Source organism: Bufo gargarizans, chromosome 4 (genome assembly GCF_014858855.1).
Source record: "Bufo gargarizans isolate SCDJY-AF-19 chromosome 4, ASM1485885v1, whole genome shotgun sequence".
NCBI lineage: Eukaryota > Metazoa > Chordata > Amphibia > Anura > Bufonidae > Bufo > Bufo gargarizans.
The window spans coordinates 213,254,399-213,270,681 of record NC_058083.1 but is presented as its reverse complement, the minus strand read 5'-3'; the positions used below and the strand labels follow the sequence as shown (position 1 = coordinate 213,270,681).

Genomic DNA, 16,283 nt, shown 5'->3' with positions numbered 1-16,283 from the left:
ACCTGTCACCTGTGTAGCAAAACCACCCATTTCTCTGTTCGTACAGTCGGTCCAACATATGGAGGGTGGAATTCCAACGGGTGGAAACGTCGCATATCAGCCTATGTTGGGGGATGCCGTTCTGCCGCTGCAGTTCAAGGAGGGTGTGCTTTGCGGTGTACGAGTAGCTGAAGTGCATGCAAAGTTTCCTGGCCATTTTTAGGATGTCTTGCAGATGGGTGGAAGATTTCATGAACCGCTTGACAATGAGATTGAACATGTGTGCCATACAGGGCACATGGCTCAGGCCTCCTTGACGCAGTGCCGACCACAATGTTCTTCCCGTTGTCAGTCACCATGGTTCCGATTTTGAGTTGTCGTGGAGAAAGCCAGGATTTGAATTCTTGCTGAAGGATATGGAGCAGTTCCTCCCCTGTGTGAGAAGAACAGCATGACACCGTTTTGCCCTGCACATATGCTATGCTGGAGGGGCACTGTTCATTGTCTCTGCAGTGGAGGCTGAGGACACGGTGGAGGATAAGGAGGCAGAGGCGGACACTGTTGCTGGACCAACGGCATGGCAAGGTGGAGGCGGAAGCGGCTTGACCTGGCCAAGTTCCTGGTGTGTGGTGTGGCTTTGCAGAAACCACATTCACCCAGTGTATTGTCCCTGACCTTAGTTACAGCTGCACATGTCGGTGCTGCTGTGCACTTTGGCAGACACTGACAGGCTCAAGGACTGGCCCACCTTTGGTTCTACATGTGTGTGAAGGGATGGTACTGCCTTTTTTGCAAATAAATTATGGCTTGGGACTCTCCATCTCGGCCCGGCACAAGACATCAGTTCTCTGAAAGGTGCAGAGTCCATCACTTGGAAAGGGAGGGACTGCAGCACCAGCAACTTGGACAGGAGCACAATCAGCTTCTGAGCTGTGGGATGAGTGCATGCATATTGTTGTCTCTTAACAATCGTTTCAGTGATCGATTGCTGACGAAAATGCATGATGAGGAGTAGGAGGAGGAAGAGCAAGAGCATTAGGACCTGCAGATGATGGGAAGGACAGACAGCTCCCTTCGGCTGAGGTGGTGGAGCCTTGAATGCCAGAAACTGGGTGCGTGCCAGTGGGTGATACAGCTGTTGCTGCGGCAGGCTGGACCACCACATCGGGGCCTCGGTTCTCCCAGGCAACTTTATGGCAACGCTGCAATGCTTGTGGCAGGGCCGTACTTCCAACTTTGGCACCATATCCACGCTTCACCCTCTGCCCACATAGTCTACATATGGCCAAGTTCACCTCCTCTGGCGGCTTAAAACTCTGCCACACCCCCGAGTAGGTGATTTCACCCCCAACACTACACACTGACTGACTGCTACCGCCGCTACTTCCTTGAGCCCCTGCCCCTTCATCACCCGGCTCCCAGGTGAGGGCACAGGGCCTACTCCCGGGCAATGCCAACTAAGGGTTGTGTCTGACAAACCCACTGACTCTTGGCTGGGGGTGTCTGATGTAAGTTGTGACGAAGTCGAAGATCGAGTCAACCATTCAAGAACCACTGGGTTGCAGGTCACAACACGACCGTTAGCTGACACTGAGAGCTCAAGCCTCTCGAAGTGATCCCTGCTGCCACGGCCCCTAACTCTGCTGCGACCTCTGCCTGCGCCAGAAACATTTAGGCCTCTGCCCCTCCCCTATGCAGGGCCTGGCACTTATCTGCCTGACATACTGTTAGATCAAATAACCAAATGTTAGATCAAATTTTTTTGATTTTGCCACTAATACACAGCAAACTAGGTAAGTGAATCAATAAAAGGTGGATATATTTGTATTTCGCCAGTAATACATGGCAAACTAGGATGTAAAACATCTCACTGCACCACTGAACGGCAATTAGACCCAATTTTTTTCTATTTTTACAAAAAAGGCTTTTCAACAGATAAATGCAATAATGAAGGCAAATATATTTGTATTTTGCCAGTAATACACAGCAAACTAGGCTGTAAAATATCTCACTGCAACGCTGAATGGCAATAAAGCCTGAGTTTTTTTCTATTTTTACACAAAAGCAGTAAGTTTGTGTTGACGTTACTGATTATTTTGCCCTTCCTCTGATCCATCAGAACAATAAGCCACAAAAAACGGATGCTGTCTGTGGAGCATACGCCTTCACTCAGTCAGCATTTAGTCAGTAATCCATCAGTATTGCTACTGCCAAAAGAAAACAGGAGTGGATCCAAAACAGAGATGACATGTAAACTGAATATTTGCATGTCCTTCTGTGTTTTGTACCCACTACTGCTTTTGGCTACCAAATCACAAGACAATTCTGATGGGACCAAACAGGCCTTACTGCTGCTACACAGAGAGAATCCGTTGTGCATCCCATTTTTTCTTTCTTCGGACAGATCAAAAGAAGGGTCAAATAAATGATGATGTTAGCCAAGACAAAAAGGCTAAATAGTGGCCCAGTCATGAAGTGGGGAGGGTGGTAACAGCATGAGAAGTAGTGATGAGCGGCAGGGGTAATATTCGAATTTGTGATATTTTGTGAATATTTTGGCAAATATTCGCCATATATTCGCAAATTCGAGAATTCATTATCTCCAGTCATTATTTTCTTGATTGCGGAAATCGGCAATTGAAAAATTTGCTATAAAAATTTGCATTACGAAAATTCGCAATCAACACTACTCCTAAAGTACTGATTAAAAAAAAATCTTGAATATTCGAAATTACGGCTATATATCACTATATTCTAAATATTCACGAATTCTCGAAGTGCCGATATTCGCAATAAAAATTTGAAATTCGAATATTCGTGATCAACACTAATGAAAAGTCCACAGAGTGGCCCTATGACAGAGTAGTGAGGTGGAAGCAGCATGAAGAGACCACAGCGTGGCCCAATGACAGAGTCTAGAGGTGGTGGCAGCATCAGGAAGCCACAGAGTGGCACAAAGACAGAGTGTGGAGGTGGCGGCAGCATCAGGAGGCCACAGAGTGGCACAATTACAGAGTCTTGTGGTTATGGCAGCATCAGGAGGCCACAGAGTGGCACAAAGACAGAGTGTAGAGGTGGCAGCAGCATCATGAGACCACAGAGTGGCAAGGTGACATAGTGTGGAGGTGGCAGCAGCATCAGGGGGCCACAGAGTTGCAAGGTGACATAACGTGGAAGTAGCAGCAGCATCAGGAGGCCACAGATAGATAGGCAAGGTGACATAGTGTGGAGGTGGTAGCAGCATCAGGAGACCACAGATTGGCAAGGTGTCATAGTGTGGAGGTGGCAGCAGCATCAGGAGGCCACAGATTGGCAAGGTGACATAGTGTGGAGGTGGCAGCAGCATGAGGAAGCCACAGAGTGGCAAGGTGACATCGTGTGGAGGTAATAACCTCTTTTTTTCTCACTAATACAAGCAAAAAAATGCTTTTGAACATATAACTGCACCGCACGAGGGCAAATAATGCCTGTTTCAAACAGCACTTGCACCCAAATAGGAATGGTTTACTGGAATTACAGAGCTGTTTAATGGCAATTTGGATCCCCAGTCAGTGCAGCAAGGTGTAATAGGATTGTTCCTATTACCCAGTCTGTAACCTCCCCTACTGAATCCTGTTCTACATAAATGCTGTGGAATGATTCCTCCCTATCCTTTACCTACACCTTGAATAATATAGCAGAGAGTGTGGTGGCTCACCTGTTTGTCGATATGTTTTAGGTGCTCAACGTCTAATCTGACTCACCCAGTCAGTAAAGTAAAATTGAGAAATTGTAGTGTAGACAAGCACTCTATATCCAGATATCGATATAGAGTGCTTGTCTACACTACTATTTCACACCTTGAATAATCTTTCTCTGCACTTGTAAATCGCTTTATTAGCACAATGAAGTTTTTTCTAACACTGTCCCTAGCGCCTGCTGACGTCTCTCCCTGCACTAAGTACATTGGAAAATAGCAGAATCTAAGATGGCTGACACTATTTATAGGGCTGTGACATCACAGGGCTGGCTGGATGCTGAATGGTTGCATGCATGGCATTATTTGTGATTCCACCTTCCCAGAGTTCCCTTCTCCATGTCCTCACACGTGCAGCAGCCATTTTAGGAATAAAATGTGATTCGTTACCACGAAGCGCGAGGAACTTCGACTTTGGTGCGAATATAATTTTTCCTGAAATTCGGATGAAATCCCACTTTGTCAGCTTCGATTCGCTCATCTCTAAGTATAACCTATGTGTATGCAAAGTCCTTAATTTTCTACAAAGTCAGAGAAATATTGTACTATTTTTTTCTTACCAGACATGAGACTTCCTTGCAGAAGAGTAAAGATTCACAGTACTGTACACTGTCTAATTGATTTCTTTTATTTTCTATTTTTAATTTATTTTTTGTTGCAGGTTTTAAATCCTTTCTATGCCTTTGAAATGTGTAGTTTGGCCGTTTGGTTGGCTGTAGGCTTTATAGAATATTCCATTGCTGTTATTATCATGACCCTCGTGTCCATCATTTTTACAGTGCATGATCTTAGAAAGGTGGGTAATGTTTTATAAACGGTGTTCAAAAGTTTTTACATGAGCTGAGGAAACTTTACATACTGTGATTGTTGATGAATTACATATATTTTACAGTATGCTCTAGGTTATAATCAGGTTCAATCATTCAGATTAATGGTAACTAAAAAGACAACAAATTTTGCACAAAAATATACAAAGGGAATTTATTAAGACTGGTGTATTACACGCGGTTACAACTCTGCTGGTTCATGCAACAAAACAGAAATGGATATAAAAGTGGAAGTGGGGCACTCTCTTAAGTAAAGGGATCTTTATTACACAATGGTATATAATGTAGAATATAATAAAATTTGATACAGCAGCAGATAAAAACAAAGTATCAGTCCTACAATAATGTTAAAATTTATATTAAATAGTAACCAACATAAATATGGATCCCAAATAAATATATAAATTATTCCATTATTTTTCCACTCAAGTAATTGTTCGAATCAATATTCATATAAACGCTATCATTAATATTGTTAATTTGTTTATGTGCCTGCAGGCAGGTGAAAGATAGTTCCTTAGTATAACCAGTCTCTTATAAACTTCAGTCTATGACTGAGCAGAAAGTTCTCCTGTTAGGAATAGTAACAAGCTGCAATTCAGTACATCTGCAACATTGTATCAACACATATGCGTATAGTGTCCAAAGTTCAAAGCAATGTAGCTATTCAATGGTTGCGGTAAGTATTAGAAAAGCTACTAATGCATACAGCAGCGTCCCGCTGTGTTTGATAGGAAAGCGATCGCTATAGGATCAGTGTACTCTTACCCGGCGGTCTTTTGGCTGGACAATGAGCCCTCGACTCGGCACACTTGGCTTGTGAAATCCCGGTCTCAAGGGCTGTTGCTTTGGATTTGAATTATGGCGCCACTTGGGTTTGTTTGTTCCACGTGCTCTTGGCGTCTCTAGTATCGCAGTTGGTAAATATAATAAATCCTTTTCGTGTGGCAATGTCCAGGTCACCGGAGTTACACAGTCCTTTCTTTCTTTAAGGGGGGATTCGTACCAGACGCAAAATAGTAATAAACAGGGCAATTCAAAGTACAAAAAGGACAAAAATAATCAGCTTCCACTCACACATTAATTAAAACTCTCTCATCTAAAGGAGAAACGCACTGCATATCTTATAATCAAGGATTGTATGTAGGAAAATGTGATCTTATGAAAACTGAAAATATAAATAATATATTGTATCCAAAGGAATCTGTAAAGCTTCATAACCTGGTGGAATCCAACAACAGTATCAAGGTGACCACACGGCAAAAAAACGGAGGTATGTTCCTTTAGGTATTACACACTGGTAGAAATATTGATTCAAGAGGACATATTACTACTCCTGACATTTCTGTCTTAGTAAATACTTGTATTTCCCATAAAGCAACAATGCTGGAACAGCCTTGTGCTGTTCCTCAGTTATTCCTCCTAGAAATGTATAAATAAATTGGCAACTTTTGCCAAAAGGATGTGTCCCTACAAAGTCTGACACTAGAAACACTGATTGAACAATTATTTAAAATGATTTACTAAAACAGATATGTCAGATGAGCTGGTGTGTCATCTTTAAATAAATTGGGCATGAAATAAGAAATATTTACTTATAGTGTATCTGTATAATTCTTCATTGAACATAAATTAACACACTCTGTAAAGGAGTACTCAAAAAAATCTAAAAGTGACCAGTAAACATGGATCTATGAGTTGTCTTTTTCTCAGTTGTTAAAAAAAATATTTTCTACAGTTTCTTAGACTTCATGCTCATGGCCATATTAAGGATATGTGCTGTATGAATCCCAGATACAGCACAGATTGTCTGGTCTGTCTCCAAGGTACACGGTATATTTTCTCCTAGAACCACTACTATTAGGAGAAAATATGGAACCTAAAAGAAACACCACATGGCGGCACACAGATTGCCTAGCAGACAAAGATTTAATAATAAAAAAATAGATATTACATCATTAAAAGTTCATATCATTATGGGGGTCAATACAAGGACAGAATGTATTTATAATGTACAGTATATTCTGAATAGCAGGGTAAAAATGTAATTGTTAATATGAATTTTCCAATGTAACTTTATTGCAGAATGTAAGGAAGTAGAATCCCGCTGCTTGGTACCGGGTGACGTAATTGTTCTTACGAGGAAGAAACTTTTCCTTCCATGTGATGCCATACTCATCACTGGAGGATGCATTGTGAATGAAAGCATGCTAACAGGTATCATATATATAGGGGGCATGGGGAGAACCGGGAGGCGGGGAGTGGTAGTTGTGGCACTGATAGAAATGGTGGTGTTTCACTGAGGTTGTTCTCACTCGAGCGCTGCCTGGGGCTGTGCAGTGAATAGAGGGGTGCAAAATTCTTACCATCGGAGCACACCCTGGTATTGTGGCTCCTGTCTGATAGTGGCTGGAGTGCCATTGATGTTAGATGTTTGTGGTGAAGGGGTGCAAGGCAGGAGTCCTGGGCTGAATAGTGATGCAAGACAATAACCAGGCAATATTTGGAACGGGGATCCAAGGCACTTTTCTGAGATAGTTTTAGCAGTCCTTAAACAAAGTCATTGGTAGTAATACGTTTTTTCCAGAGTACATACTAAATCTTTCCAAGGCTGAATATGGGATAGCAGAAATTATGAATATATATCACTATATTCTAAATATTTGCGAATTCTCGAAATGCCGATATTTGCAATAAAAATTAGCAATTCAAATATTTGTGATCAACACTACTCTGCACTTCTGACTCAGAGGGGGCAGGATCAGCTTTTCTCATGCTGAGAAGGGCTAGATAACTAAGCTGCTTTCCCATGTTCAGCTCTTGGATTGACACACTGGCATAGAGGATATTAACCTTTAGCAGTGATTTAACTCTTTAGCAGTGATCCTCTGGGTCACTGACTACTGTTTTTTTTATTTATGTAATATATAATATAATTATACTGACCAGAAAAATAACATTGTTATGTCACTTTTACCACACCAAACGCTGTAAAAATGAAATCTAAAAATCAATGGTGGAATCACGTTTATCCCTACTCCACCCTACTTTTTTTTGTTACACTTTCTCAATACATGATATGAAATGTTAAATGTAAATGGTGCCATTAAAAGGAAGTCATCATGTAGCTATGTCCACAGAAAAATAAAAAGATTATAGTTCTTTAAAAGCATGGAGGGAAAAATGAAAATGTCGACTCCAAAATTGTATTGGTCTTTAATGAGTTAAGTAAGCCAGACAACTATGAATTGGTATTTGTTTTCCTAAAACAATAGTGATATTCTCCTGTTGTAGATCACCATTGATAAATTGTGCATATTTAAACCATAAATTATAAATGTACCAAAATAGTTTTTATGGATACTTTTTAATAGGTGAAAGCATCCCTGTCTCCAAAACACCTCTGCCTCATATTGATCATACTATGCCATGGAAAATGCACAGTGGAGAAGACTTCAAAAGACATGTACTTTTTTGTGGAACGGAAGTGATTCAGACCAAGAACACAGGTCAGGGACAAGTAAAGGCTGTTGTCCTACGAACTGGTAAGTAAGATCTCATAATTTCTTACACAAATGTATATATATATAATTAAGGGGTTATCCCATTAAATGAGAAAAATGAAAATCAGACATCATTTGGTATATGAAAGCAGAATTAGAATTAGCCCTGTACCACATATGGATGCAGATCTCCTCCATTCAATGCTCATATTGCTTTGCCATTCCTTCTTCAGGCTGCAAGCTCAGGGGGCGTGTCCTTTGTGTCCTGCAGTTCTCCCCCTGTAACTGTCAGAGCTTCCAACAGTAAATAGGGTTGGTGGCAGTTGAAGGATGGAACTGACCATAGGCGAACAACTCATTAGCTGGACCTGCACATTAGTATACAGATTAAGAGTATATATACAACTATAAAAGTAGAAATAATATCTCACAACATTTTTGTAACAGAAAGAAAATTTCAAAAGTAATTCGTTTTTTATGCTGAATTATATTAAAATAACATTTAGACCTCATACACACAACCATTGTTGGCCGGTTGGCCAACAACAGCCATGTGCATGGGGCCTTACTGATGGCGCAACCCCTCTTATGTTATACAGGGAAAGCAGCTGCTATCAACCATGGTTAGATTGATGGTTGGAGTGTCATTACAAAATTGTTAAACTTGAAATTACAATATCATATTTTGTATTTCTATAGCCACTTAAAATAGACAGACATGTATATGATGTAAAGCCACTATAGTTACAATAAATCTTTGCAATACTTGGCATAAAAACTATACTTATTTTGTCTACATTTTTTTTATCTATAGGATTTAATACTGCTAAAGGTGATCTGGTTAGATCCATCTTGTATCCAAAACCAATGAATTTTAAATTATACCGAGATGCCTTCAGATTTCTTATGGTTCTTGCAATTGTAGCCATTATTGGAACGATCTACACAGTGGCCGTTTTTATCCTGCAAGGGGTAAGATAAATAGTTTTCATCATTTCCCAATTTTTAGCGTTCTTAAAAAGTATCTTATGTAACATATCATTACACAATATATGGATATACAGACAAGGAACAAAGTACATGAACACAATTCTATATAATGTGCTGCTGAGGTGATAGAAGTAAGAACAGATCTGTAATGTTGATCAAGTTCTAAACAGATTGACCATTTTAATATAAGCAGTGGCAAAAGGTCAGTTTAAAAAAAAAAAACTGTGTAAATCAGTTTCTTAGATCACTGCTAGCAGGCAGCACATGGAAACATCTTTGCTTGCAGTTTATTCAAAGACTGAACGCCTATTCAGCCCTAATGCTTCAATGAATCCAACTTCTGTGAATCGTAATCTCTCTCTTTCTCTAACCGTTTGCAACAATACATTATTCTAGGCCAGGGATGCTCAACCTGCGGCCCTCCAGCTGTTGAAAAACTACAACTCCCAGCAACCCCTAATAGCTGTAGGTTGTCCAGGCATACTGGAAGTTGTAGTTTTGTAACAGCTGGAGGGCCGCAGGTTGGGCTTGCCTGTTCTAGTCAATATCAATGGGGAGTGTTACCTGTTTAGCAGTGGATTACTTAGGCTGGATACATTGTAGCAAGTCCACAGCTGTAAGAAGTATTAGGGTGCCTTCACACAAGGCAGAGTTTGTTGCAGAAATGTATTGCAACAGAAAATTGGTTCCATTTATCTGAATGAGGTTGTTTTGGAGGGATGGATATCTGCAAGCCCCATGAATCCATGAGTATTCTACTAAGATAAAGAAAATATAAAAAATGTACCTACATTATCACCGATGCTCTTGTTACAGTACCAAGCTGCCTTCTCTTCCTCTACATGCGCGTCACTGCTGCGAGTGGTTTGGCGGCATGTCACGTGACTCGTCACCCTTCTGGAAGGAGGGACCAGAAGTGGAGGAGAAGGGAGCTCTATGCTGGAACCAGAGTGACGGTGACGGATGATTTTTTTAAATCCCTGTACACTGATGACAATATCTCAGTTTTGGAGAACCCCTTTGTATTATGTCTGTATATGTTTAATGACAAGTAAAGCAATGGAATTATATCTGTCACGCTCCACTAAGTCTGCTATTTAATTGCTGAACATATTGAATTAAATGTTAACTACTGAAGGATTTTTGGGGAATTTACTATTGATGACTTATCCCTACTATAGCTCATCAATTTCGGATTGGTGGGGCGGACAGGAGTTTGCAGTGTAGTCATACAAACTAGATAACTAGATAGAACAGTCAAAATATAGGCATTTAGCACAAACCTGTTATATGTAAGGCATGTCTGATTCCAAAACCTAATTATATTATGGATGTGTTGGAATTTGTCATGTTTATCAATTTGAAAAACTTTTTAATTATTCTGTATACAGCAAAAGACATGCATTATGATAAATTAATATACTTGCTTTGACTGCAGGAATCTCCCACTGAAGTTTTGATAAAAGCCTTGATCATTATCACTACGGCTGTGCCTCCAGCCTTGTCAGCAGCCCTATCTACAGGGATCATGTATGCTCAGAGAAGGCTCAAAAGCAAGGGGATTTTCTGCATTAGCCCTCAAAGAATAAATGTGTGTGGAAGGTTAAATATTGTCTGCTTTGATAAGGTGAGGACATCATAATTTCTAATTTATTACATTAGTTCCTTTATTACCTACAGAGAAGAATCGAGAGGGCACGCTCATTTGTATTGCCATTTAATATAGCTTAAAGGTGGTTTTCCATCCTATCCTTTATGCCAGATAGACAGGAGAGCATAAGTGTCTAATAGATGGAGGTCCTACTTCCCTCTCCAGGAAAACAAGGGTTGGTTGATTTATTCCTGTTCTGGAGAATAGATCTGTGAATATGCCATAAATATCTAACATGTGAAAACCCTTTAAGTGAATGCAAAATGTACAGGATTTCAAGTGTGTGTATTTCTTTTATTATAGACAGGAACGTTGACTGAAGATGGATTGGATGTGTGGGGTGTTCTTCCTTCCCATGGAAACTGGTATGCTTCATCACCAAAGTAAAATTTTCATATTTTTATATCAACATGAGAAGCTTGAGAGCAGGGCTACATCCAAGTTATGTAAGAAAAATAGCCACAAAAAAATTCACAGACGTTTATAATTCTACATACAGAAAATATATGGTTAGGTACACGATTAGTATATACGCTCCCCAAAGTGCAAGCCTCAAGACCCAGACCAATCCAAAAACAATAATTAAGAATGAGCAATATTGATTATAATTTTCTAAACTAATCAAATTTGCTACCAATTTCTCAATTTGCTACCGATTTTCTAGTAAATCCAAAAATGTAGCAATCTGTTTAGGACAAATCTCTGAAAATGAGGGCCAACAATTTAAAGGTCAGAAGACAAGAAGACAGAGACAAAAACATCTGCCACCAATAATTGCTAATTTTTGTAGAGTTTTCTTTTACAGTGCAGTGTGTTATTAAAAACAACTCTTTTCACCGACTTCCATCCACCTACCCATAATTTACCCATAATACTCATATATGTCACTGTCATTGTGACTTTAATAATGCTCTTTTGGGTTTAAAAATCTTTATAGAGTTGGATACAGCATATGTACTGGGAAATACTCCAGCCAGAAAATTCCACCTATACAGTCAGGACCATAAGATGACCTATGGTATACCACTTAGTATGCATTTTGTTAACACGGCATTCTGTTAATAATGTATAACATGCAGTTTCATATATTGGAATTTATGTCTGATGTATCAATCTGGAGATATTTTTGACATTTGTGTTAAATAAAAAAATGTAACTAGGTGTGAAAAGACCCTGATATTGAATGTATAGATGCCATACCATACATACGTTCTGTGAACAAACAGTAACATTACACATTCTATTCTACAGTTTCCAGGAGGTGCACAGTTTCACATCTGGTAGCACTTTGCCATGGGGACCATTGGTTGGAGCTTTGACAAGTTGTCACTCATTGGTTGCTATTGATGGGACAATCCAAGGAGATCCATTGGATCTAAAGATGTTTGAAGCTACACACTGGGTAAGATTAAGAATGTAAATTAAAATCTTTTAAAAAATGTAATATACATTGTTGACTGTTAAGAGTAGCTAGCGTACACCAAATTGTGATGAGCCAGGCTCAAGAGGTCTATGTGCTGTCTACACAATAAAGGATAATGATATATTTTGGTGCCAAGATAAAGTTAACTAAATGTACCCCAAACATGTACATTAGTTACCAGTCAGTAGATCATTATACTATTGGGTTATGCTGATGTCTTTTGGCTATGCATTGATCTTCGCAAAATTGCTGCAAGGTCACAATAAAACTGAACAACAGTGACATATAAGCACAGCCAATAAAGGGCTACCAACTATATTTCAGGTAATTCATTTTATTTATAACACTTATTTTGCAGTAGAGTGTCATATAATGAATGATCTGTCCCTTTTATGTCTTTTTCTTTTATACACTATCTTATACATTTTATTTAATCTCTGTTTAGGAAGTGGTACAGTCAGCTACAGAAAATAATGAAATTTCATCATCCAGCCTTATTGTTAAGCCAGGAAAAGGAACAAGCGTGGTGAGACTTATTTATCAGTATTTTAAAGCAGATAATATTTTTCTTTATATTTTAATATGAATTAATTCTAGCAGTGACCACTCATCTAAGATAGCAGTTAAGACCAGGGTCATATCTAGTGATTATGCTGCCCTAGGAACTTTTAGTTCCATAGTAAAAATACACCACAATTGCATTGAACAACCAATAAACAGTGACACATTAATACATGTGGTATCAAATTCAAAGATCCCGGGCTAATTTCATTTGTTCCTCCTCCCCTCATGTAAGATAAAACTCCTGGATTGGTCTTATCCACCCTCTTTGCCAAATAACCCATTCCTGACGTCCACCATATATATATCGCAGATGTTGGGTCTTTAAAAATGGCAACCGGTCCGGAGCAAAGCCATAGCTACAAGTTGCCTGCTGTTTCACACAGCAGACACCAGCAGCTAATGCTAACTATTGGCGGTAATGCTGATCATGGACATTTAAGTCCTCAGATATTGTGATCACATTTGATGCTGTGGTCATATCTGAAAGGGAAAAAAAACAGACAGGCATCCTTTTCAGGGTGGAATGTGTTCCATTAAACTAATAGGACAGAGCCTGTGCTAGGCTTCTAGGTTATTACCGGTATATTCCAATTCAGGCCTGTAAGTGGTGTCACAGCATTGGAATATACCAATCTTTGTATTCTGTAATAGATTATATTTCATTGCTTTATACAAGTTGCAATCTATTTGCATGTTGGGTTCCACTTCAGAGCCTAAAAAAAGCTTTTAAAAAATATAGTTTTATTTCTCCCAAAATTAAAAATAAATAAATAAATAAACATCATAGGCATTGCTGCATCCTGCAAAAAACAAGCCCCCATATGGCTATGTATTCAAAGTCATCTCCAATCCCGGCAGTTTAGCCCCTTAGACTTACTGTAAAAAAAATATATATAACATTGTAATTTGGTTACATCAGTTTCAAACTTTTTCTCCTCTAGGGTCCATCGGAAGGGATCACAATTGTCCACCAGTTTCCATTTTCTTCCAGCCTGCAGAGAATGTCTGTAATCACTCAAGAAGTTGGTCAGGAAAAACATGTTGTGTTTATGAAAGGAGCACCTGAGATGGTGATAAAGTTTTGCAAAGAGGAAAGTGGTAAGCTAATTGATCTATGATTTATGTAGGTTTTACAGAATGTAAAGGATAGAGGAAAAATGATGTACATAATAATACAATTTTTAAAGAGAACCTTAGTGCTCTTCCACACAACAGAGCTATAGGGTTTTCACATTGACTCCACATGAGATCATTTTGTGGTGCCATGTGGAGGCCACATAAAGCAGTTTTTTTTCCCTTAAAGGGGTTGTCTCACTTTAAGAAATGGCATTTATCATGTAGACAAAGTGGCCGTGCTTGCACACTATAGGAAAAGGCTTTTTCCTATAGTGTATGAGCATGGCCACAGCCAGTGGTGTACACAGAGAAGTAAGGGCCACATATTAAGGATCAAACCAGGCCCTCCACACAGGACAGAATGGTGTCTGCCTAAACCCTTTTCAATGAACCTTGGGCCATTTTTCCATTGCCTCTTTTGCTAAAAGTTATTCTTTTAGAGTCCTGACCATGTTTTTACCTCCAGTGGAAGAGGACATAATCCCAACTAAGATTGGGCCCCCTCTTGTCCTGGGCCCTATAGCAGTCGCATGGTCTGCCGCTATGGCAGTTACGCCCCTGGCCACAGTTTCTGGATTACAGGGTGGTTGAAATCCCTGAATATGAGCAGTGTATAATGCAATGGAAAAATTAATCCACCCAGCAAAGGAGGAAATATGGACAATCACAATTAGAGATGAGCGAATCGAAGCGGACAAAGTGAAATTCGTTATGAATTTCAGGAAAAATGTGATTAGCACCGAATGCTAATTTCCTCGCGCTTCATAGTAACGAATTACATTTTTCCTAAAATGGCTTCTGCACGTGTGAGGACATGATGAAAGGAAGTCTGGGAAGGCGGGATCACTCATATTGACATGCATGCTGCCAATCAGCCAGCCCTGTGATGTCACAGCCATATAAATACGGCAGCCATCTTAGATTCTGCCATTCACCAGAGTACTTACTGCAGGGAGAGACGTGTCTGCAAGCGCTAGGGCCAGGGATAGAAAAATTGTCATTGTGGTAAAAAAAAAAAAAAAAGATTTACAAGTGCAGGGAAATATTATTCCAGGTGTAGGGAAAGGATAGGGAGGAATCATTCCACAGCATTTTTGTTGAACAGGGTTCATTCGGGGAGGTTACAGCCTGGGTAAAAGGAAGATTCCTATTAGATCTTGCAGCACTGACTGGTCACCCAAATTTCCATTATACAGCTCTGTAATTCCAGAAAACCGTTCTTATTAGGGTGCAAGTGCAGTTTCATACAGGCATTAACAGGTGTTATTACAAGGAAATATGTCTACATCTTATTTGCCTTTGTGCAGTGCACTTATCTGTAGTAAAGGCTTTTCTGGGGTGTTTTCGCGAAAAAAAAAAAATACATTTGCCGATTAGCGGTGTAGTTATTTATTGTAAAGCCTTTTGTGACGTGTATTAGCGCTGTAGGAAGGCACAAGGGTCCGTCGTTGACAGAAGGTATGTGTCACCGAGGTTCCTGGCCTCGGTGAAGTAAGAGCCGGTATTTTCAGGTGTCAGAGGCAGCTAATGCTGATTGACACTTTACTATTTTAGTATGGCTGTATAACTGATCCAGGACGGCTCTTGTTGGGAGTAGGTAAAGTGCTGGGTGGGTTACTACTCCCCATGTTCCAGGCCGGGTCTTGACTGGCCTATAAAAAACCTAGCCGGCAGTGTTAGCTGGAAGTGATCACCTTTCTCTGACAGAGGAGCTCTGGCAATCGCTGGTGTGGGAACTGAGCTCTGTGCTGGGCTGGAAAGCTGAGACCTGTGTGGTGGAAGTGCAGGCCACCTAAAGCTGACCGACAAGGTGACTTATTTTATGCACAAACTTTCTACTCGGTGTGAACAAACACCAATCTTGCAAAGAGTATTTTTGTTTGCCATTATGTGTGAATAAACACAGACATTTGAATTATGAACTTGTACTCTGTACTGCACATGCTTATTCCAAATACCAGAGCAAATCCCCAAAGCGCAAAAAGAAAAAAATAAATTTGCCGCTCTGCAGTGCACTTATCTGTAGTAAAGGCTTTTGTGGGATATTTTAGCAGTATAAGAAAAAAAGAATTTGATGCTCAGCGGTGCAGTTATTTCTTGTTAAGCTTTTTGTGATGTGTATTAGCACAAAAAGAAAAACAACATTTGCCTCTCTGTGGTGCAGTTATTTCTTGTTAAGCCTTTTGTTACATGTATTAGCGTAAAAAGAAAAAAAAATTGCCGCTCTGCGGTGCAGTTATTTCTTGTTAAGCGTTTGGTGACATGTATTAGCGTAAAATGAAAAAAATACATTTGCCGCTCAGCGGTGCAGTAATCTGTTTTGCGGGGTGTTTTAGCAAAAATATTATATATATATATATATATATATACGGTACAGACCAAAAGTTTGGACACACCTTCTCATTCAAAGAGTTTTCTTTATTTTCATGACTATGAAAATTGTAGATTCACAATGAAGGCATCAAAACTATTAATTAACACATGTGGAATTATA

At 39.7% G+C, this 16,283-nt stretch overlaps 1 protein-coding gene across 1 annotated transcript in view; it reads left to right on the top strand.

Annotated features, from left to right (window-relative positions):
• LOC122934715 (probable cation-transporting ATPase 13A4) overlaps nt 1–16,283 on the top strand; it is a 102,647-nt gene that overhangs the window by 21,949 nt on the left and 64,415 nt on the right. The window contains exons 7-16 of the mRNA XM_044290377.1: nt 4,377–4,511; nt 5,743–5,815; nt 6,628–6,759; nt 7,917–8,087; nt 8,860–9,017; nt 10,474–10,662; nt 10,990–11,051; nt 11,938–12,088; nt 12,555–12,635; nt 13,615–13,771. Of these exons, the coding sequence (XP_044146312.1) occupies nt 4,377–4,511; nt 5,743–5,815; nt 6,628–6,759; nt 7,917–8,087; nt 8,860–9,017; nt 10,474–10,662; nt 10,990–11,051; nt 11,938–12,088; nt 12,555–12,635; nt 13,615–13,771 (1,309 nt within the window). The remainder of the gene's footprint in view (nt 1–4,376; nt 4,512–5,742; nt 5,816–6,627; nt 6,760–7,916; nt 8,088–8,859; nt 9,018–10,473; nt 10,663–10,989; nt 11,052–11,937; nt 12,089–12,554; nt 12,636–13,614; nt 13,772–16,283) is intronic.